Source organism: Primulina tabacum, chromosome 3, assembly GCF_025594145.1.
Source record: "Primulina tabacum isolate GXHZ01 chromosome 3, ASM2559414v2, whole genome shotgun sequence".
NCBI lineage: Eukaryota > Viridiplantae > Streptophyta > Magnoliopsida > Lamiales > Gesneriaceae > Primulina > Primulina tabacum.
This window is the reverse complement of record NC_134552.1, coordinates 18921989-18946175: the sequence shown is the minus strand read 5'-3', so window position 1 is coordinate 18946175 and position 24187 is coordinate 18921989. Positions and strand designations below refer to the sequence as shown.

Below are 24187 nucleotides of genomic sequence, written 5' to 3'. Positions count from 1 at the left end.
ACTGAGTTGGTAGTGCACGAGAAGCCCGAGGACCTTGTGATTCTTCCGCAAATTATTATTTTATTAGGGTTATTGTTAAAACAGTATTTCAAAATGTTCATGATTTTTATGTTGTGATGGTTGACAGCTTTTTAGTAATATGTTGATGTTTATTTTAAAGAGTAACTTTTAATTTGGATTCACATTTGAGGATTTCAATTGCAGTTGATCTTACTTAGTAGTTGGAATTATTTTATGGATTATGTTTCAAATTTTATAAGTTTTATGTGTATGTTGGATTCGGCCAAGGCTTGGATTAATTAAAAATAAATAAAATCAATAGTTTAGTCGACGTTTCAGTAATACCAATTCCATTTTAAAAGTTCATCATACCAAATAATCAAAATGAGATTTCAAATTCAAACCCCATCAAATTCCATGAAATCCATGGAACCACACACTGAAGTGACACATATAATCCCTTTAAATTGACATCATGTTCCCGATCGCTTGAAATCTCATATAAAAAATTAGGGTAAAATTATGGAGAAATGAATAAAGAATTAATTTAGGAGGTGTTTTTTCTTTTATTATTTAAAAAAAATTAGATTGAAAAAAAGCGAGCTACTGGTTTTGGATTAAAATCTTGGAAAAAAATTGAACGGAAATTTAATATATAATATAGATAATAATTATATAAATATTTATTTATTTGAACAATATAATTAATACTATAATTTTTTTTTTATTTTTTATTTTTTTATCGGAGGTCATCAAATAAGCCCGCCCTACCATATTCGTCGAATCACCGTTGTCATTCGCTTTGTTCGTTTCTGTTTAAGCTATAACTCTTCGCGCACTTCCCGGAAGAATGTTCAAGAAGTAAGAGCTAAATTCTTTGTATTCGATTGAATCTACTGTGATTTTTTGGTTCCACTCGATTGTTTAGAACAACTAGATGAACGCATGGAGGATCCTATTTTTAATTGTGTTTAATCTCACACTCCGAGCGGTTTAACCTTTTTCTCCCCTGTGATCTTGTATGTACAAGTTTTGGTTGGTTGGTTGAATGTTGTATGTTGCTTCTCATCTTTCTTTCTGGGGACTTTTGGTGCAGCTGTAAATTGGAAATTTTTTATTTTTCATGTGAGTGATTTTGTCTTCTACTGAAACCACTTAGGTTGGAAAAAAACAGAATGTAAAGGGGGAATTGCCAATTTGGTGGAAAAAAGGATTTAGAATGGTCGTTATTGTGCAAATTATTTAATGAAGATTGTTTGCTTCAGCTTATAGGCTGGAAATTATATGCCAAATTGCCAATTATTATTTGCTGGCCATAATGTTTATTAGAAAGCGTACTTCTTTTCCCGGTCCATTTGTTTCCTATTTTTTTATCGGTAGAATTAAAGATTTCATGGTACAACGTCTATGCAACTATGTCCCCTAAAAAATGTAATTGGGTGATGTTACGTGCTTCCAAAATATGCAACTTGATTTAACTAATAGCGAATCAATGCTAAGCACAGACCCTCAAAAACTATACTTTTCCTGACCTACCAAATACAGTAGATGGTGAAGACATTGCTAAAATCCTCATTTTGTAATTTGAGTTGATTCCCTGAAAGCCTTTGTAAACCATTTGAAATTACTTTTCGACGTATTCATGGAGAAGGAAATACCCATCCTATCTCATACTTTTCACTAAAACTTTCTTGATTGACAATTCTCTTCACAGTCTACCCTCCTTTGTTTCTCTAAAAGCAGAAGGCTGCCGGTCTGTATATTCTTCATTGTCTTTTCTCAGGTAGTTTTGTATCCCATTAATTTTCAAAAGTCTCTCAACTTGCTTAACCTGGTGAAAAAGTACGGCATGCCTCTTTTACTCGATTATTCCACTGTGCCATTAATTTCTACAGCTGCTGCTAGGAATTTCAATATATTCCTGCCATTAGACAATTTTCATCTTTGTAATATGGGTGTAATTTATTGCTTTAGTTGTGATTTGAACAGCCTTTGTGATTCTGCTGCCTAATTAGTTTGGGTTTGGTCTTTTCTTTTCGTGGATGATGATGCTCTAGCTTTCTTTATGACCCTCATTTGGTCCATTGACATTGCATTAATATCTGACAATCTTCTTAGTTTCGGCTTTTAGGTTCTCATCTGAAGAAGTTTCTGCCCAAAATCAAGTGAAGGCATCTGTGCAACGAAAAATTCGGCAAAGCATTGCAGATGAGGTTTGGAATGATTCTCACATTTTTAACCTTTTGAATGGTGACAAGTACTTCTGGATTTAGATTCTACATCTACTGCAAGTGCTGTACCTTTTCTTTTCTTTTCTTTTCTTCAGTACCCAGGACTTGAACCTGTGTTGGAAGATTTGCTGCCAAAAAAGTCTCCACTGATTGTTGCAAAATGGTTTCTCTCTTTCTGAAAACTCCTATAGCTGGGTACTCGATAGTTATACTTTGCAGTCTTTGATTCTGTTTCTGATGTTACAATATCTCCGTTTTTCTTTTGTGAAGTCAAAATCATCTGAATCTGGTCCTGGTAAACAACGTGCCTCTGTTTTTCAACATTCGTGATGGACCATATATGCCAACTTTAAAGCTTCTTCATCAGTGTAAGCAATTCATTTTCTGCAGTGTGTTATACATGAGATACGGTTTAAACACATTAATTTAGCTGCTGCAAAAGTGGCTGCTGACCTCTGAGATAGTTAAAAGGTGATTTGATTGATAATCTGAAGCTACATCCAGCACATCTTGAAAATACTATGTCATGAAATATAGCGGTCATACATCTTTGAAAAGTGACGGGTGCATTACAGAAACCAAAAGGACACGTCTAAATACAAAAGTACCATAAGGATAAGTGAACGTGGTGCACTTGTGATTTGGTTATTTTCCGAATATCCATTTAAAAAACAATAAAATTCATGACCGACCAATCTCTCAAGCATCTGATCAATGAAGGAGTGGAGAAAATGATCTTTACGCTTTGCATCATTTAATTTTCTATAATTAATACACACCCGCCAAACCGTAACTATCCTAGTGGGGATTAACTCATCTTTAACCATAATTATATCACCCTTCTTAGGCACACATTGAATATGACTTATCAATGCATTGTCAGATATAAGATAGATAATATCTGTATCTAGAAGTTTGATGGTCTCAACTTTTACTACCCACTGCATCTTTGAGTTGAGTCTCCTATGAGGTTGCATCAAATGTGAATACTTTTCTTCCATCAAGATTTCAGGCATGCAGATTGATGGATTTATCCTTTTGATCATTCTGACCAACTCATGAAAAATTTGGATGTTGTCTCCTACCAGGATAATGTGTTTGAATAGGGGGTCGTTTCTAGGACGATATTGGCTACCCACATGGTTGACTGGCTCCTTCTATGGTACATAGAAAGGATTTCCATATTGACAATACTTGGTGATATGTTCACCACCACATATATCACAAAATACCTTCTGAATGGCTATGGCAGGACCTCCCATGCTCAAACTGTCAATTTTATCATTAATGACATCCAACTGTGCAACCATAGCAGTAAAATAATCATCTACTTGATGAAATCCCATGGATCTCCGCGCGTTGTTCCTCTCAGACTGAGGATGATAACTACTAGCAGTTGGATTATAAATAAAGAGAATAACTAAGAATAACAATAGATTTTTTCTTGTACTATAAAATGTGCAATAAAATAAACCTTTATACTAGAATAAATCACAAGTGCATGAGTCAAGTTATAAGTATACATATGAATACAAGTATCATCTCATAGAGACTGTATCATACAAATTTTATCATAGAAAATAAATCTTTAGCTGCTTGTTAACAATAACATGGGAGGATTGAGTGTATGAATTTCCAACCAAACTAGAATTTAACAACACAAAAATAAACTTAAGCAAATATTGAAATCAGATGTTAAGTAATTTGTTGGAATTTTCAATTCACGTTGATTCAATAATTAACTCCAACAATTATTTTTTTTACGAGATTCTCTAAATTATTAACAAGTTATGATAAACTAATTCAATATAATGAAATAATTAAATCTCTTTAATTATTTATCATAGGCGATTGCATGAACGATTTGTAGAATTTCCTAGCTTTCGACCAATTGGACTATCACTGTCAACATGTATCCAATTTCATATATTGTGTAAATTGTAAATCTATGGATTATATTATTCGTTCCTACTGCAAAATCTTATCTCGAATTAAGAACAATATAACATATTGTAGAAGTTAGGTAAAAATCTTATCTCGAATTAAGAACAATATAACATATTGTAGAAGTTAGGTACGCTTCAACAATTCAAATAATATTAATAACACGATCAAACATAATCAAATGTCGAAGATTAAATTATCATGAACCAAGTTTTGTGGTAGGATCCACTAAATCTTAACAAAATAGAACTTGGTACTACCGTTTATCATCAAAACAATAATTAAACAAAGTTTCTTCACCAAATAATATTAAAAGAAATGGAAGAACGAGAAGAGGCGCGAAAACTTGTCTTCCTTGCTTGTCTCCTCAACTCAGGTTTTCCTCGTGCGGCGGCTGCTTGTGTTCGTGTATATAATGATTTGTGTGTATTCCTTCCCTTTCACGTCTGCTAGGGTTCCCTAATTTATTGATGTCCCTTTGGAGTCCATAAAAGTCGAAAATCTGAGATATTTTTTTTCTTATCGCGTCTTGCTGCAGCAGTCAAAAAACACCGTCCTAGCACGACATGTTCTGTCTTGTACTTCACGTTTTCTTCCGAGCATGCCGGAATGGAAATACTGCCCTAGCGCGAGGTCTTCTGTTCCAACACTTGTTTCTTCATCTTTGCGAGCCGGAAAGGCAAAAAATAACCGCCCTAGCGCGCTCGACTTTGTTCGTGCATCAGTTTCGTACGCATTCACGCTGGGGCGGCTGAAAAGCACCGCCCTAGAGCGCTTCATTCTCGCCAGGATTTCAACTTTTCACCTTATCTCCATCATTTTGGCTGTTATCCCTGCAAACCGGCCAACACACGTGAGGAATGACCATATGCATAAATTATGAACGGAAATGAATGAAATGAAGACTCAACACAATAGAATCATGCAATAACGGAGTGAAAACAACACAATAGAACATGCAAAAACGACACCTATCATTTACTTTATTTACTGATCTAGCAGCTGGTAATAAAATTTCATGTACTCATTTTATAAAAGGATGGTTTATGCTGATCGACCTCTTTCCTGGGTGAACATAACATACACCGTGAACTTTCTCCATTCACCTAATCTACTTATTGCTTTACATTAGCTTGATTTAGAGTAAGATAAAATTTAAAGAAAGAAAATCCTTGATGAAACTGTGAGGGAGAGCTGCAAATTTCCTTTTTTGTCAAATTCACCTAGCAAAAATATTTAGTTTGTCAAACAGATACGTTATTTTGAGTAAGTTTCTTGTAATGATTTTTGAGTCCGCTTAGCTTTCAAATTTTATTAACTGTGTTTTTCCTTTTGCAGACCCAAATATAATGAAGAAGTTGCAAGTTGACAGGGGAGCAATAAAATTTGTACTTTCTGGTGCAAATATAATGTGTCCGGGGCTTACTTCTCCTGGGGGTGCCTTGGATGATAAAGTCGATGCTGAAACTCCGGTGGTTAGTCTTAACATTGAAATTATTCTGTCATTGCTTCCTGTGTGCGTGGAAGCAACTACAGTTTGTCCTTAACTGCTTGTTGCGTGGATATTATAATTTGTTTTTCTCATGCCTTAGTGAGACTTGCTTCATTTACTTTTGAAGTAACAACAATCGTCATTTTATTATTTATCTCAATTAGGCTATAATGGCAGAAGGGAAAGAACATGCTCTTGCTATTGGATTTACAAAATTGTCAGCCAAAGATATGTGAGTTGATTTTGTTTTGGAATATGCTAAAAAGTTTTTTTCTTACATATTTCGTGGAAGTTAGTTTTAGATCTAATGTCTACTATCTGTTTAATTTTTTTGCCTTCAAATATGTTAATTTTTTTTTATGTTTTACTTATTTAGCGGAAGCTGTTTTTTTTAAATCTATGCCAACAACGTACTTTCAGGAGCTGTGAACACATCATTTTGTGAATGTGTACTTCTCTTGGGGTTAGCATAAAAATGTCTGCATTTACTTTCTTCCTTCCCACTTGCTAGGGGACAGCTATCCATTGTACATTAAATTAGGGCAGACTGACACCTATCGCTTTTGGGTATATATTTGTTCCTCAAAGGCATGCTACATCTTTTTATTTTTGGTGTGGGCCCCTAACTTTTAAACATATAAACATTAATACAATAGCGGAAGCGTAACTACAATTTATTCAAATAAATGACATTGCCTCAAACAATGCATACTCTAAACAACCATACGATATATTATTTTACAATACAGTACAAGGCAATCTAACAAATTAACTCTTTTTAATTTTCTTCCGGGTGTTACTCTGGTTCTCCTATATCTGGAATTTAGGGTAAATAGAAATACAATTTCATGTATTTGAGGACTTAGTGAAGTAATAATCTGGACTTTCATATATACATATGTATATATATGTCCAATAAATTAATATTGTATCAAGATTGTAATCAATATGTTAGGATGTATTGTAATGAAAGAGACGATGAAGTAATTAGTAATGTAAAAAACATGCAGTGACTGTTCTATATTCTAGAATGGATATGTGGGCTAAAGAGGTGACTTCCACCATCATTCGGTGTAGCATTTTTACCCACATACTCATGTAGAATCCATACAATCGATCAACTACGAGCCAATATGAACTTGCAATGCCGGACCGAAGCCACGTTGTTCAGATAAACCATATATCCGGGTTTGAAACCGTTCATTGGACTCACTTTTCGGGCCTATGCCACGTTGTCCAGTGGATTAGAAATTCGGTACGGTCAGGTACAGTGACCGTTGTCCTGGCTCCATTCAGTCATTTGTTTACAATCATATATCATTAATTAACAAAGAATCAAGTACGCCAGACAATCAAATATGTAAATCAATATGATCAATTAAATTCCGAATTACTCAATACGATGCAACATATAGAAAAATTAGTAGTTGAGGAAATTACAATAAATTTCAGGCCAGATGCCAAACAGATCATATTAAATAACATGGGTAATAAACCTCACCTTTCTATCTTACTCAATGATTTGCTTTGTCACTCCAATTGCTTCAATATTCCTATAATCATCAATTTTGTGATAATTTATGTGTTAGTAAGATTCCTATATAATTGACTTGTCTAAGTTCAATGCTTGGTCAAATTTGGGTTTGGGTACAACTTTAAAATTGCAAGAAAATTCATAATAATTCGAAATCGACTCCAAAAATTCTAAAATTTTCACAGTAGGTGTATCTTGTTGAGTTTTTTAACTTTTGCAAAGAACGATTTTCTGAATTCTATACCCATGTAGTCCAGATTGGGTATTTGCAAACTGGTCTTCAAGGGGCCCGGTATTGTTTCCGACCATTGAATGGACTTTGTATATACTTGACATCATGATAAACATTTTACTTTTAATAACCAAGTTCAAAAACAGCATGCATGATTGAAATCCAGAAGCATCAATGTCGAAGTTAACCATCCCAAAAATTTGTGGCGAATGACCTTGTTTTCTTAATCAAAAATTCATAGGCTAGTCCGAAAATTCTGAAATTTGAAATTATAGCCTTGAGCAAGTGCGGAAAACGTCGGGAATGAAAATTCCGGTAATCAAGACGGCGCGTGGGTTGCATGCGCAACCGCTAAGGCGCGTGACCGAGCCTCCGACACCATGCACTGCCGGAACTTTCAGGATAGACTTAATTCATCAAGATATACAACTTTTGCATACAACATTTTTATAAAATCGCATCCCATTTTGCCCAGAATTTGAATTTCAAAACAGTGGGCGTGCCACTTTGTCGCCGGAAAAAATACGACTCCGATGACTTCTAGGACAATCTGTTGCCTTGCATGGACTATATATAACACAAGGAACAATTTTTAAGTTATAACCGAAACCTAAAATAAGCAATAAACACGAGTTTTAAATGCATGAACATGCAACCTGAGAAGAGCAAATTCTGGACTTGAGCAGCTTGTGTTCTTCACGGTTTTATTTTTTTTTGGCTCCGATTCTGCTTATAGGTTTGGTACAGCTTCCAGTCTAGATGATTCCTGGGTTGGATAAGAGGTAGGTTTGGGATTTTTTTGGGAATTTTTGAAGAGATTTTTTTCTATATTCAGATTTTTTCTTATTTAGGGGTATTTTCCTAGCTTTTTTCCAACATTTTTATAGAATTATTTTGGTCGTTTTTATCTGTTTTTCTGAGTAAAATGAAGTTTATGTATAGCCATGAATATATGTTGGAATGTTGCCAAGTGTTAAGGCCAACCTTGACACTTATCAACTATTGATAACCTAAGAAGCAACCATAAATATATATTTTAAAGCTTTAATAATTATTATTATTATGATTTACATATTTATATATTTTAACATATATATACATATATATTTTGGAGTATTACATTTCGTGTGCTTATTCCGCTGGTTTATTTTCTCTTTATGGAGCTCAACCGTCACAGTTTCTGTTGTGACTCAGTACGGCTCAACTGAACTCTTATCTCCCATTCCCTAATTTGTCTTACCATAAATGGATTATATCTGAGCAATCACATCCGCCTCTGAACCATGTTGTGTCCACATTTTTTTCGCCGCTTATTTTCCTGTCTAGCTGGACCTGAACTGAATTCTCAAAATGAAAGGTGTTGGTTATTATATGATAGTTTGAACTTACATGTTAGATACTATTTAAGAGTCAGATTCTGTGCCCAGTCCTATTATGCAGACGGGCTGGGCCTGGGTGAGGTTTACTTCTCATTCCCACTGGGTCATTTATGGCCCCACGAATGGCAGGCCTCTGGTTCCCAGGTTTTATGTGTCTGAACCTGTTTTAGGTGTCTGTATAAAACATTAACATTTTCTTTTACCCAAAAAGAAAATTATTTGCCTTTTATTATGCACCATGGTTTTCTCAAATGCAGACGAGCAATTAACAAGGGGATTGGTGTGGATAATATGCATTATCTTAATGATGGCCTCTGGGAGGTAATTCTCAGATCATGCTATTCTTTTCTAAATGCATTCCATGGAGCCTGTCTGTGTCTTATAATAGTTGAATTCTCCGTTTTTTTGTGAAGTGTTAGAAATGAATCTGAAGAGACCTTCTATTACTTTTCCTAACTAAACACTCTCGCAACTTTGATGTAGTTAAAGTAAGTAATAATCAGTTATACTGGCATTTGGTTGGCTTCAAATTATTTAGACTTATCAGTGATTTTCAAATAGTTTTGGAATATTTACAGAGTGATGTAGGTGTGATGAAAAGATTTGGAAGCTGAGATAATATATGTTTATTTGAACATTTGTTCAATTTTTTGAAAGTAAGATGATTGGAAATTCGAAACCATTTTTAAAACAGTCTACATATTTATTGAGAATTGATGGAATAACAGTGGCACAGAATGAGTTAAAGATTTGGGAAAAAATTCCTTCTATAACCCAAACAAAGCACGCCTATGAGTTCAGTCTTAGATCCAGTTGTATATGTATATATGCACATATAAGTTACTCTATGAAGTGCATGCTTCTATCTTTAAGGCACGGTGTCATTGTGTGAAATATTCTTGGCTCTCACTTTACAAATGGAACGCCTGGATTGAGTTTTGCCAAATTAAGGATGCTCGCATCAGTGAGAAGGAAACTTGAGGGCTATAAATTAAATGCCTATTGTATTAGACTTGTGAGTTTTTTCTTCTTCTTTCTTTCTTTCTCCTCCTCGTATTTTTTGCTAATCTGGGCTGTTGATTTTCATATCTGGCAGTTCAAAACCTTGTATTTTTTCCAGGTATCGGACTATAAGTAAATGATGAAAATGCTCTTGCGTTTCTTATACATCAGATTTTCTTTGAGAGTGGTAATTAATCTATTTATTTTTGTTATTTAAATATACACAACTTGAATGTATATGATGCCACTTCTATTTAAGTATATGCAATGTATAACTAAATTAACGATATATATTGTACGAAATATGACCTAATTTTTAGTAAAATGTTATCCTCCATTTTCTTTCGTAGCTCTCAACAACCAATGTTGAGCCTTTTGAAATTCAATCCTAAACACATCCAAAACCCAAAAATACACATCTATATATCTAAAATATGAGTAGGTCTCTTGTAAGACTTGTCTCACGAATTTTTATCTGTGAGACGGGTCAATCCTATCGATATTCACAATAAAAAGTAATACTCTTAGCATAAAAAGTAATATTTTTTCATGGATGACCCAAATAAGAGACATGTCTCACAAAATATAATCCGTGAGATTGTCTTACACAAGTTTTTGTTCTAAAATATATCCAAAGTCAAGGGTGAATTCCCAATTCAGTGTATGATTAATTAGCTTTGAATATATGATGCATGAGATGATAGTGAAATCAAATTTAAATATGGCATGGATGATATTGATTTGAGAGAAAAATAGATAAATTAGTGAATGGGATTATATGAAATTTCTTCGATTAAATAATAAAATGAAGCAATTTATCGAAAAAAATATTTTTCTCTGGACGCTTAAAAATATAAAGTATCAAAAGCTATTTCTCATATTGAATCTTAATTAATGCTCATTCATCATTTTCTTTGGTTGATAATAATTTGTGTATTCCGTTAATAGCTGAATGGCAAAACTATGGAATTATATTGAGTATCGCTATATCTTATCTTTGATTTTGATTAAAATAAAAACATTCAAAACTTGTCCTTAATCGATTTTTTTTTTTTTTTGAAAACCGTATCTTATTAATTGATGGATACACGTACATATTTTAAATGTGAATATGATATCTTATGTCTAATGAAACTTAAAATCTACAAAATTTAATTTTGATTGGATACATTTTTTTTTGGTGCACTAACTTGTTCTATATTGAGTTTTAGTCCATTAAATATTTAAGTTTGGTTGTGATGCAATAAAAAAAAAATATTTTTTTTAAACTTTTTGATCATTTTTCGCTTGAACGTAGATACGACTCTTGAAGATGTTAACGTGACATCATAAATTGCTGAAGTGTGTTCGGCACACCACATCGCAATTAGAGCAAAATAGCTGAAAGGTAAAATTTAAGACATCAAGATCAAAGTTTGAGAAGTTAATGGATGAAAATTCAAATTTAAACAATTTAGTAGAAAAAAAAATTCCCTTATTTTTTCTCCATTTCTTGTCTGTTAAGGTAAAAAATCCTTATACATGATCAAGATTATAACTACCTTAAAATCCGTTCCTAATATTGAGGTGAGCAAGATATCTTCCTTAATTCATTCATAAAATCCCATGCAAACCCTGCATTCCCTCTCACTCACAAAAGACGGGGAAAAAAAAACCCTTTTCTGAAACCTAGAAATCCATGGCGAAATCCAACTCTATTTGCTTTTTCTTTCTCGTGACATGCTCTCTGGTTTTTATGGGTTTTTCTCATGAAGGTGGTGGTGACCACGGCGGGGATCCGCTGCCATGCATCCAGAAACTACTGCCGTGCCAGCCGTATCTCAAGTCACAGACCACCCCGCCGCCGTCGTGCTGCGTGCCGATGAAACAGGTGGTATCCCAGGAAAGCCAATGCCTCTGCGCTGTGTTCAACAATCCGGATATCTTGAAAAGTCTCAACGTGACTCAACAGGATGGACTCAATCTTGCAAAATCTTGTGGTGCAAGTGCCGATGTATCCATTTGCAAAAAGGGTAAATTTTATTTTATTTTAATTTTTTTTGGAAATTCTGTGTTTTTATGTGTAGCATTTTATATATTTCAAATATGGTTACACATTATGGTCATTGATCCCATCCATTCGAGTTTATTGGCGTCTCTACCAATAGCTACGGCTCACGCAAAAATGAATATTTATGTTTCTTGATATAAAATTTGATAATAAATTAAGATATAATACATGTTGATATTTATACATTTTTTTAAAAAAAACATGCATGAACTGATAAAAAAATCCGGTTTAAGGGGTTTAATTTATTCGACTGTTCTCCAGGTGCACCCACTCCCACTGGTTCCCTAAAGGCTCCACCCGCTCCTTCGACTGGTAAATTTTTATGCATTCATATATTAACTACTTTGTGTTTATGTATTATTTCACTTTTAATTATTCCATTTAATTAGAAACATAAAATTAACCCGATAACTTAAAATGGTGATTTTGAAATCTTGGTTAAGATTTATTATCCGAAGAAATATTGTTTCAGGTTCTGCTGTAAGTCCACCTCCCAAAAGCGCAGGCAGCAGTGTGATTTCCCATGTTGCTGGATCTCTAAGCATGGCTGCCATTTTCAGTTTAATTAGCATTCTGATTAATTGATATGTATGTTTGGTGATGTCAAGTAGCCTACTGTGGCTTTTGATTAGAGATTACTGAAATTTCTTTGTTTCGAAGGTATTTGCTAAAATTGTACAATATGCTCACTTCTTATGCTTTCCATCTCCTTCCCGCATACACACACACATATATATATATATAGTTTTGATATAGTGATCACCTACCATAAGCATTTATGTGAGCACCGCTGAGATGACATCATGTGCTAATGATTAGTGTTCACAATATAAAAAATTTGTATTATATTAAAAGAGCCGATATTGACCATTGTCAAATTATCATTTAAGACCTTGGGGATTGTGTGAGTTAGTGATGATAATATGTGGATAATACCCCCTCGAGATTAGGGGCACATTGAGATTATCGAGTTCGAAAATTTGATTAAATTTTCATAATTTAATTATTAATATTTCTTTCTTAAGAATGTGAATCATCGGTCAAAAGTTCATTAATTTGAAGGTAAAACGATAAAATCTTTGTATACGACATCATTCGAAACTAAAAAATCATTGAGAATATCAAAACAATGATGAAATTCATTTTGATTTCATGATTGGCAAATTCTTTAAAAATTCTTTTAAGTCAAAATAATTACCAAGGGATTAAGTTGGTTAAAATTTTCCTAATTAAAGTATGGCAAAAACTTGTATGAGACGATCTCACATGTCTTATTTTGCGAGACGGATATCTCTTATTTGGATCATTCATGAAAAAATATTAATTTTTATTATGAATATTGATAAGATTGACCCGTCTCACAGATAAAGATTAGTGAGACCATCTCATAAGATACCTACTCTTACATTAAAAGTATAATGATTAAGGTTTTATGTATGTATATATAATAGAGTCGGATGAAACAAAACAATTCAGATGGAGTTGATCTCGACAAATGTATTCAATATTTATATTTTAGGTAAAATGTAATAGTCAATCCACAAACAAAAACATTATTGTAGTCAATCCAATATCAATTATTGTTTACCTATCTTATTGTATACATCTACGTAATCACTATTATTCTCTCGAAAGACTTATTTCTAAGGTTGAAAACAAATCGATCACATGGCATGATGCATGCCAAAACTGTTTGAGAGCAATCACGAAAACAACTGAGATCGACAATTGCATTGAAGGTAACATATTTCATAATAGAACGACAGTTCCACTTCGATTTTCACATTAATAAAAAAAATAAACGATTTTACTTCTTATTTATGCTGGATATATGGAACAGAATTAACCAGTATCTCAACTTTTCCTAATTTATGTTTTCAGCTCCCAATCGTGGAACTCTGTACCTAGATTGTGTGTCATCCACATTCCATAAAAGTCTTAAAACATGTTTTCTTCGATGCCTAATTAAGATTCCACGTGAAAACAACATTTTAGCTAGCCTGAAATATAGGCAAAGCAAATGATTGCTAAATAATTTTCAATAAAACGTGATTCCCACCATACTGACTCAATATAAAATTATGTCTTGATGACATCTCATCCTAGTTACGGCAAAATCATTCATATTTCATTCTATTCAATGCTTTGAGCACTGGATTTACACTTCATTCACCTTCATCTCCAAGGGCATTTCTGTTTAGGATATAGAACTAAATGTGGATTTAATTAAGACTTCTTTATTCGGAATTTTGTCCTTGGATCCTGGCACTGCCACTCCCAATCTTTTTTTCTACATGATTTTCTTTAAACATTCAATCCGAATGATCGACTGAAATGAGTACAGGGCTGAAATGTAAAAAGATTTAACAAAGTTTATTTGATATTTAATCACCATGTAAAGTGGTAAAACATACATGTAAAAAAATTCAAGTAACTACTCCACATGCTCTCTGAGAGAACTTTGGATGTTTTCTAACTTTATCCCTAGGTATCATAAATAATTTTTAAAATTCAAGAGTTAAAACATGCCAAGAAATAGTCCTTTCGGCTTAGTATAATTTCACTGAAGTTTGGTCCATCTATTTAGTTTACTGAATGACTTCCTTAGATTCATTTGATTTATTTTTTAAAAAATTAGTATTGTTTATTGTCATAAATTATTAACAATTTTCAAGGTACAAATTCGGGTTAGTTGAAAGTCAGCCCAAAGCTATTTATAATCAATAAACTTTCCTCAAACAAACTTCAATTTTTACCTTTAAAATGTCTTATAAATTTGTTAGTAAACTCAACATCTGTGTTATTTGTCTCAGAGAACATCAGGCTTTTATATGTCTGAAACTTCAAGCCGATGTTTGCGTTTTATACATAGTTGTAGTTACATGAGTATTCTCAAACTCCAAGCACCAATTCTGCTTTTTAACACCATGTAATTTAATAAAAAGTTAAGTGGCATCACTGGCATGGAACGCCAAGAACTAAATTCTTCAGTAATTTCCAGCAATGCATTCCCAAATATTGGTACAAAGACTTGAGGTTTAATTTCGGTGTCATGGTGGGTTAAAAAAGACGGTGGTTAATGACTTACCATAGACAATTATACAGTTAAAAGTCCATTTTGGAAAGACAAGGGATCAGAAGAATAAATTATGCTAATTCAAAAACTGTTCCACAGAAACTCTAAAATTTCAGGGTGTGTTAAGCATAGTTTCCAGCGTTTTGGAGGTCTATTTTGAGAAAACAAAATTGTACTGTTTGTTTTTAAGGAAAAACATTTACTGTACTCAGTTGGATCAGGTAGCTTTCTCTCACAATTGATTCTGTAATAGTATGTGGGCGTTTAAAAATTCGAATCATACACCAAGTTGCAATATAAAATAACAATACGATACTTTTGGACAGGATGAAAAATGAATTTGAAGAAATAATAATGTTGGAAGATGTGAAATGTGTTTCTAGAAAACAGATAAAAAAAATAGTAACATATCCCCAATTTTCTCCCGGTTCAACTCTTGTAACGACATATTGTGATTAATGAAAGACTCTACCAGCGTTGCTGTTTTTATACTAAAATCCCTATATGTACTGGGGAAGTTCAAGTCAAACCATGCCATACCTTCCAACCTGTCGTGTCCAAAAAAGACAATGGAGTGCTAGAATATGTTGATCTCTAAACCTCTAAAGACAGTCTACTCAAAAAGATTAATCTGAACCTGCTCTAAGCTCCATTATAATTCAAACACGTGTCATGGTATAAAAATAAAAAGTTCAACGCACAAAGCCCAGATAAATACAACATAAGAAACAGTTTCAGAATTAAAATAATCAAAGAGATGCTATAGATAACCTCGTCAGAGAGCAATGATCCTTGATTCCCGACGAGTCAAGAAAATCACACACACCAAGCAATTCTCTTGATCTCTTCATACAGCTGGTTATGAAAACATATGTGGAATTCCCTTCGAAGTGAACCCTATACATGTCCAACATGATATACATGCTGTTACAAAATAAGGAGCGGAGAAAAAGAGCAAAGTAGCTGCAAGTTACTACCTTACAACTTGAAGTCCTAGTCCAACAGAAACCTCACTATCGTCACCAACACTGTGGCAACCAACTACCTCTACCGATGCATCTCCTACAAGTAGACATCAAATAGCCAGATAAGCAGAATTTACACAGTAGAAAATAAAACAAAAGATGATAGCATAAAGTGCACTTCTAGCTAAAAGCTCATACCACTACAAAGCTAACCTGCCCACCACATGCACCAACAATGAGTAAAATATACTTGTGTTCGCTGCTTCGTAGAACAGCTACATCCCTGCATACATTAACTGGATATTTATCACCAACAAGCTAATAGAAGCATTTGAACCACCAACATGCTAATACAACCAGAGTCAAGTAACAATTGCCCAAAGTTTATATTAGCATGCATGTAGAATGTCAATCTATAAACTTACAACATAAAATATAAAATAAAAATATGTGTGGTGCTATTCATTTTTTGTTATTTGCACTCCACTTATGAACAACAAATTTGACACATTAAGAGGAATGTAAATAACACAAAATAGAGTGCAAATATTATTACACTAAAAATATTTTTGTCACTCTTAAAGATCTGAACAAAAAAACCACTTAATACATAACTAAATAATCATTCTGCAAATCTAACTATGATCTTTCGCGTTATAACCCATGCAGATTTCAGTATATTTCACCTCAAAGGGTTGTATCTTCATCTACAAATTCAGAAAAAATCAACAGTGTTCATTTCTTTTTAAATACCATATTTTTATAAACATGAAGACGAACAACAACAATATTGATGATACCAAATTTTCCTTGGGTTCGGTCTGGTGCGCTGGAGCTTCGGACCAGGAATGTTTGAACCGGAGCAGATGGAGTGCTGCCCGTCTGCACAGACGAGCAGATATTGGAAGGTGCCGGGAATTTTTCCGACGTGACCACTCTGACGTTCTGGTCGGATCTTGGTTTTTTGAAGAAAGAAATGGGAAAATAGGATATGTAGAATAGTGCCGAAGAAGATTAATGTTCGAATGTCCCCTTAGCAATGAAACCTTAGTTTTTATAATAATTGAGAGGACTACTTACCATATTGAGCAAAGGTCTATCTTAGGTAAATTTTTCTATAAAGGTAAACTTTTCTCCAATCCCTGTAAATCCGGAAATGCCCCGGATTTTCTGAAATGTCTAATCATACCCGGATGAGCGGGCCTCAAGCGAGCACTTACGCTCGTGCTCGGTTCGGCCGATCTGCCGAAGTCCCGAGCGTGCTTTAGTGCTACTAATCTCCATGTTCTCCAATCTTCTACTGCTAGCTTTCCTGGCCCGATTGGAGTCTCCGTCTGTAGGCCCTCCTGATATCATATTAATTACCCCTCGAGGCGGTGGTCGCTCACGGGGTTCTACCCTACGCATATTCAGGTTAGCATTCTGAAAATTTTCTCTTTGATTTGGTGCCCTTCTCCCTTCAGGATCACCTTCCTCTCGCACTCTCTTATGGGGTCGATGTCCTTCACCTCGACCTGTTAGGATTGACTTCATTTTTGGATCTCTCTGGATGATCCGTTCTATCTCTTGATCCAAATGATGACATTCATTGGTAGTATGACCATAATCTTTGTGAAACTCACAATACCTCTCTGATCTGGGATTACGAGGTCCTCTATCACTGCTCCGAGGCCTTCGGACGAGCTGTTGTTCATCACACAGCTCCAATGCTCGGGATTTGCTAACTTTCAGAGGTGTGTAAGCGGCGAACTGTCCAAGAAGTGCATGTGGTTCGAAACGCCCGACCCTTGGCACAAGGTTAGTGGGTCGAGCATCTCAAGCGACCTTGGCCGAAGCCCTCGGCTTACCTCTCCTCGCCATTTGTACTTCTTCCAAGTTCAAATACTTCTCTGCCCTAGCCAGTAGTTCTTCGAAAGTAGCGGGGCGTTTTTTTACCAAGGACTTGAAAAAATCACCCCCTCTTAGTCCTTGTGTAAAAGCACTTATCAGTATATCTAGAATAGCAGAGGGAACATCGATGACCATCTTGTTGAGCCTCTTAACAAAATCCCGCAGGTTTTCCTGTTCTTGTTGTTTAACATTGAATAAATTCAGAGCTGTCAATGGATGTTTCTTACTGCTCGCAAATTGGTGGAGAAAAACTCTCCATAAGTCTTGAAACGTTCTGATGGTTCCTGGCCTAAGCAGATTGAACCATTGCTGGGCCGATCTGACCAAAGTGGTTAAGAAGACTCTACACTTGATCGGATCTGAATATTGGTGCAGTAATGCCGCATTCTCAAACCGAGATAGATGCTCTTCCGGGTCCCCCGAGCCGTCGTATTCTCCGACGTTAGGAAATTTGAAATTTTGTGGCAACTCGGCGGCCAGTATCTCGGCCGAGAAAGGAATCCCCCGAGCTAGAAGGGGCGGAAGGGGGGGTGCATTCCTTTCTTCTCTAAAACGTTCCATTTCTTCAATTAATCTTTGTATCTCCTGTCTCTGGGCATCATGATTCTCTCCGGGATGAGGATTGTTGTCTGTTCTTTGTGCCAATACTTGTTCCATCGTCGTAGTGATCAGTCGGACGAGCTCTGCCATGTTGAGGTTTGGTTGATTGTTCTCCCCCGATCGACTCCTGGTACTCGTCATCTTATCTCTTTTTTCAACTTTCCCACAGACGACGCCAATTGATGATACCAAATTTTCCCTTGGTTCGGTCTGGTGAGCTGGAGCTTCGGATCAGGAATGTTTGAGCCGGAGCAGATGGAGCGCTGCCCGTCTGCACAGACGAGAAGATATTGGAAGGTGCCGGGAATTTTTCCGACGTGACCACTCTGACGTTCTGGTCGGATCTTGGTTTTTTGAAGAAAGAAGCGGGAAGATAGGATATGTAGAATAGTGCTGAAGAAGATTAATGTTCGAATGTCCCATTTGCAATGAAACCTGAGTTTTTATAATGGTTGAGAGGACTACTTACCATATTGAGCAAAGGTCTATCTTAGGTAAATTTTTCTATAAAGATAAACTTTTCTCCAATCCCTGTAAATCCGGAAATGCCCCGGATTTTCTGAAATGTCTAATCATACGCCGGATGAGCGGGCCTCAAGCGAGCACTTATGCTCGGCCGAACCGAGCCCTTTTTCTTTAAAGGTAAACTTTTCTCCAATCCCTGTAAATCCGGAAATGCCCCGGATTTTCTGAAATGTCTAATCATACGCCGGATGAGTGGGCCTCAAGCGAGCACTTATGCTCGGCCGAACCGAGCACAGGGCTCGGTTGGGCCGAGCTGGTGTTCGGCGGCTAGACTGGTGCTCGGCTCGGCCGAGCCCTGCACCAGGGCTCGGTTCGGCTGAGTCGCCGAATAGTGCTCGGCCGAGCTCACGAGGCTCATCCGAGCTCGTCTACATATGATACCGAATGTAGGGATTCGGACGAGACGTGCTCGACAGATTGCGGCTAAGGTCTTCGAGAAGAAGTAAGACTCAGATAAGGTTAAATATTGGGGGCATCAAATATAATTTCATTGGAGCAGACTACTTTTAAATAAACATTTGTTCGATGTTTCTTCACATTTCTCTGAGAATCCTAATCAAGGTTCTGTAATGGATAATCCCAATGGTGTCGTTGAGGAATGTTAGTTTCTAATGTTAACAAATAAATCCGACAAATAGAAGAAAACAGAATTATTTTCATGAATGATGTGAAGTTACTCATAATGTTAAGGGCCTCTAGATTCAGAGATCTTAACAGAACTATATTTTTGGTAACTAATATACCAATAGCTAAACATAAACATCATCGTTGTTTTATTAGTCATAAGCTAGAAATATTCATGTGTCGACCACATTCGAACAAATATATTATAAGGAAGAAGAAATCAGAAAACATTCTCAGAGTAAATCAGATCATAATGATTCAGTGAACAAGAAATAACCTTTCATAATAACCTGATCTCCCAGGAAACAAACAACAGCATAGCATAAGCTGCATAAAAATTTCACCAATCCCAGAATCAGCTATCTTCGAATTGAAATAGGTCTCAATAAAATTATCTGTCTCTTTATTGATGTATTTAACCCAGAAAGAACACCCAAGTAACGGTGCAGAAGATGGTGGTCATACTGTCATCATTTATCCTAACTGAAATGAATTTCCACATCATTAGAGCAAAATAATTATTTCCCTTCACTTTCCATATCATTTTTGTAGATTTGCACATGGTCACTGGACTTCTTCGATGAGTCAATGTTGCCATGGGTATCATCCTCCTCAGGTAAGGAAACCATTCTTCTTCTTGGTTTCCCTCTGCATTTATTCTTCTGCAAAAAATCAGATTGTCCCTCACGAAAATTTACAATATCATTGTCAACCAAATAATCAGTGATGCTACCGCTTGAAGCATGGGTTGAAACCTCAAACTCTCTACCTCTGGTACCAGCATATTTTCCTCCAGTAAAAGGACCTGAAATGAGTGTTCCATTTTGCTTCATAGATGGATTTGTGTCATCATTTATGTCACCTGGGTTGGAAACCACAGAGAAATCTTTTGCATTTCTTCCAGAAATATTTTCATCAAGGGACTGATTAACCTGAGTTAAATTTGTGTCAAACTCAGAAGAATCATCTTCACTGCAGCTTGAATTACTATCAGAGGATGCCACGAAGAAGGATTCAGCAGATAGCTGCAAAAGTTCTTCTTCTAAGTTCTGGCGTCGATGCAAAATATCTTCTTGGTAATGAGGGGGAGATCTCGGGCAAGCTGACGATGAACGGGACCCCATGACACTATTTAGACTTGATGGGGAAACTAAATTTTCAATACTTGTGTTATCCCCTCCAGAAACAAGTGAATTAAAGCGAGAGTAAACAACATCAGCAGACATAAACCCTTCATCATTTAAAGATCTCAGCTCTTCTAGATTACCACGTAAATTGTTGGCAACAGAACCATCCCTTCCCCGGTTCGTTAAGAACGATTTTGATGTTGTGTCACTATTTCTATCAAAATGCCGTCGGTAATTGACAACAGGTGATGTATCCGCAAAGGAAGTTTCAGATTCTAGCATCATTGTGCTACTCTCATCCCCAGAATGCTGAACAGAGTCGGAGATACATTTTGAGGTCTCACCAAGGTTCTCATCTTTCCACTTGCCATTTGCGTGAATTTCTTTATTATTACTTAGGATACCACTCCTAAATTTGTTACCATCAACATTTCCAGATGCTTGATCCATCCATTCTTTAAATTTGTGCAACCATTGAATGGAATGTTCTTTTTTCATAAGTTCAATTCTTTTCATCATATGTTCTATTTCAGCTTCATCATCTGAAATCGCATTTTCGTCTTTGCTTTGAATCTCATTATCACATGACATGGAATCTGGATCAGAACACAGACGAATGAACTGTTTTTCACTCTCAATGCTCACAACTCGAGAGATAGTCTTCTGCAAATCATTAAACAACATGCACGCTTCAGAAAGCAAAGAAATTAACTTCGTAAGAGCAAATATAAAGGAATCTTTTTCTGGTAAGTTAAAGGTTTAATACAAAAACGAAAGAGAGCCTATTGCAATGGTATGGCTTCCTACCCGCTTTGTATTCATCCCCTCTAAATCAGTGTCATCCTTGGCTGGTACATAAAATCCAAATCTAGCAGGTTGCTTCATCCTGCTAGTGACTATAATCTGCCTCTTCCAAAATTCACTTGAGGATATTCTCTTATCATCCAGTTTAAGCTACAGAACACATGCAAATATAACAACAGTTAAGTTCAATGTGAGCTAGGCTTTATTATTGGCACATATATGCAGTTGACCAGACATCAAATTCTTCAATTGTGAATTATAACAATGACTAAATCAATAGTGACTTACCATGTATGGAAGAGGAAAAAAGCTGAAAACTTGGGCTCGGAACCATCTTGCACAGCAAAGAGGATTTCCTTCCAACCACAAGTTCTGAAGTGATGGAAGACCGGCAAGAATCACCACCTCAGAGAAGTTTGAAATAATATTGTAGGAAAGGTCCAGCCCTTCAAGTGACTTCAAATTCTCAATTCCATGCAGTGTGGACAAAGCATTGTTCCTCAGATCAAGTTTAACAATTTGACAAAGAACCTACATGGAAGAACATCTGAAGTGAGTCCAAAACTTATAGCAGGACAGAAATGGAAACAAAATATCTTTAAGTAGCTATATAGAACATGAATCAAACAAAGGCTCCTTTCTTCACTTTTCTACTCTTTGTTTTACATTCCCATATTTGCCCAATAATCATTTTAAACTGAAGCTACTCATAGCATTCTAAACAAGTAGCGAGGAAATATATTACAACTATCACACAAATTTATCACCAAAGGCCATTCATGTTAACTTGGGATTTTCAAGTGAGATCCACAAATGTGATTACTATATCGCAATTAATAAAGTCATTAATAAAGAAGAAGAAAGAAAAAATGTTTATTCCTTTTTAAAACTCTACCAGATAGGATCAAATTTTTGTTTCTGAATGTTTTAAAAGTTAAGATTCCTGTTCTCCAACTCCTAAGGTCGGGAACACCAGAGGTAGGGTTGTCTAATCATCAAGGATCAACCAGCAATATGTAGCCATTTCATCACCCCAATTTCTATAGGCCATCATTACAACACCATTTTGGTTGATAAAATGTCCCAGGCAGCAGTTGTTTTTATCACCATCCATCAAAATAATATATCACCATAATGTCCCTTATCCAAACCCAAGCTTTAATTCCTTCCTTTCTCCAGAATCCATGGAGAAAGAGCGTAAAAAATCCCAAAATCTCTATTGCCTATGAGCAATGCGTATAATATTATGGCAGGAAGAAGAATTGTCTCTAATTGACTACAACTGGGATGCCTCTTCATTTCTGCATAGCTTTCATCGAGTTAATTAGGCTAGTTGAATAGTTATTATCCAGATCTCTGCATTTGAAATCTCTACGTAAATGCAGCACAATAATGTGAACAATTATAATAAACAAAATAAAAAAGAAAATCATTCAAGTCAGCACTTACTAAAAGCATCTCTTTCTCTGGAAATTTCAAAAAGTTACCTCACCAAATGATGAAATGCTTCTCAGGTTATTAAATCCCAGATCGAGGTGCTTCAATTTGCTGCATTTGTATAGATTATCCACCTTTGAGAATTTGTTCCTACTGAGATCGAGAGTCTCCACGACAGGAAGAAGCTGCAAAGCCTCATCCATGAGAACCAGGCCATTACATGCACATGACACAAAACACAAGCGGTTCCAATGCGGCGAATCCTTTATCTCTACAATTCTAGTGGCGAATACATGCCGTAATGCATCCTAAGCCAGTTGTGATATGAAAAAAGAGAAAACAGGAAATCAATACCTGCAGCAGTTCAAATACATTTAACTAACAAAACATAACCATTTTCATTTTTATAAAAGAAAAAATAGACAGGCATTCTGATAGTTGTCCTCAAACCATTGAACAACAAGACATCCTCCATTTCAGAGCATCACAGTTTCAGAATCAGCCCCACTCCCAAAACTCATATATTCTACTTTATTTCGAAAAATAATATATAAAAGGCACTCACGGTAGAAAAATGACAAATCAGTTTCTCCAGCGTAAACCTCAGTTCAAGCAGCCCCTTCGCAGCCGACGTCGACAGATCGCATCCCCGGAGTTCCAAAACCTTAAGACATCCAAACGGCAACAAATATAGCGGCGTAGGATCCCTGCCCGGCGCCGGGAGCACCGAAACCACTTTCAATGAAGGCAACAGCCTAAGAATCCTTCGTAACTGCTCGAGCGCGCGGTGATCACCCAAATCAGAAACATACGCCCGCAGATAATCGACCGGAGCTCCAGCAATCAAGCTCTCAAGCTCCTCCAACGCTTCTAGCCTGGATTGCACATACCTCAACCCCACGGGATTCAATTTCAAGACGAGGGTACCTTCGATCAGCCTCTCCGCTTGATTTTCCACAAATTTAACGAGCGACTCAAGGTACTGATCGCCGGTGACTAACGCCATGGCATGAAATTGAGGGCTAGGGATGGAGATTGGCGGATCGAGTGTGGAGAGGGGAGATTTTGGAGGAGCAGAGGAGAGAAGTTTGCATGAAAGACGACAACGTGTGGATGATTGATTTGGAGGTGAGTTGGTCTTTGGAAGTTGATGATTGGACATATGGAGAAAGCCAGAAGGACACGTGGCGTCGTTTAGTCAATAATAGCATTGCCAAGTTATCATTTTAGTTAAAATATAGATTATTGGAAATTGCACTTTCGGTTCTTCAACTT

General features: G+C 35.9%; 3 protein-coding genes across 12 annotated transcripts; 2 read left to right on the top strand and 1 right to left on the bottom strand.

The window, feature by feature from the left end:
* Nucleotides 1-736: 736 nt before the first annotated feature.
* LOC142540948 (uncharacterized) lies at nucleotides 737-9238 on the top strand. The gene is made up of 7 exons (XM_075647441.1): nucleotides 737-861; nucleotides 2132-2213; nucleotides 2327-2394; nucleotides 2502-2599; nucleotides 5514-5650; nucleotides 5832-5899; nucleotides 9070-9238. Exons 1-7 carry the CDS (start codon nucleotides 851-853, stop codon nucleotides 9221-9223), a joined length of 618 nt encoding a protein of 205 aa, XP_075503556.1. The 5' UTR covers nucleotides 737-850; the 3' UTR covers nucleotides 9224-9238.
* A 491-nt stretch (nucleotides 9239-9729) lies between these two features.
* Nucleotides 9730-12561, top strand: LOC142540949 (non-specific lipid transfer protein GPI-anchored 3-like). Its single transcript, XM_075647442.1, has 4 exons — nucleotides 9730-9827; nucleotides 11569-11826; nucleotides 12126-12176; nucleotides 12337-12561. The coding sequence occupies exons 2-4, from the start codon at nucleotides 11676-11678 to the stop codon at nucleotides 12447-12449; spliced, it is 315 nt and encodes a 104-aa protein (XP_075503557.1). The 5' UTR covers nucleotides 9730-9827; nucleotides 11569-11675; the 3' UTR covers nucleotides 12450-12561.
* Nucleotides 12562-15332: 2771 nt separating this feature from the next.
* LOC142540947 (uncharacterized) lies at nucleotides 15333-24047 on the bottom strand. 10 transcript variants are annotated; one of them, XM_075647440.1, is made up of 9 exons: nucleotides 23478-24047; nucleotides 22963-23220; nucleotides 21764-22006; nucleotides 21479-21625; nucleotides 20314-21334; nucleotides 19822-20206; nucleotides 16119-16188; nucleotides 15918-16002; nucleotides 15333-15837 (listed from the first exon to the last, which is right to left on the bottom strand). In XM_075647440.1, exons 1-6 carry the CDS (start codon nucleotides 23916-23918, stop codon nucleotides 20199-20201), a joined length of 2118 nt encoding a protein of 705 aa, XP_075503555.1. In that variant the 5' UTR covers nucleotides 23919-24047; the 3' UTR covers nucleotides 15333-15837; nucleotides 15918-16002; nucleotides 16119-16188; nucleotides 19822-20198. The 10 variants fall into 10 exon arrangements, with proteins under 10 accessions (XP_075503555.1, XP_075503553.1, XP_075503554.1 ...); XM_075647438.1 differs by having other exon boundaries at nucleotides 16104-16188; nucleotides 19822-19871; XM_075647439.1 differs by having other exon boundaries at nucleotides 19822-19871.
* Nucleotides 24048-24187: the final 140 nt, after the last annotated feature.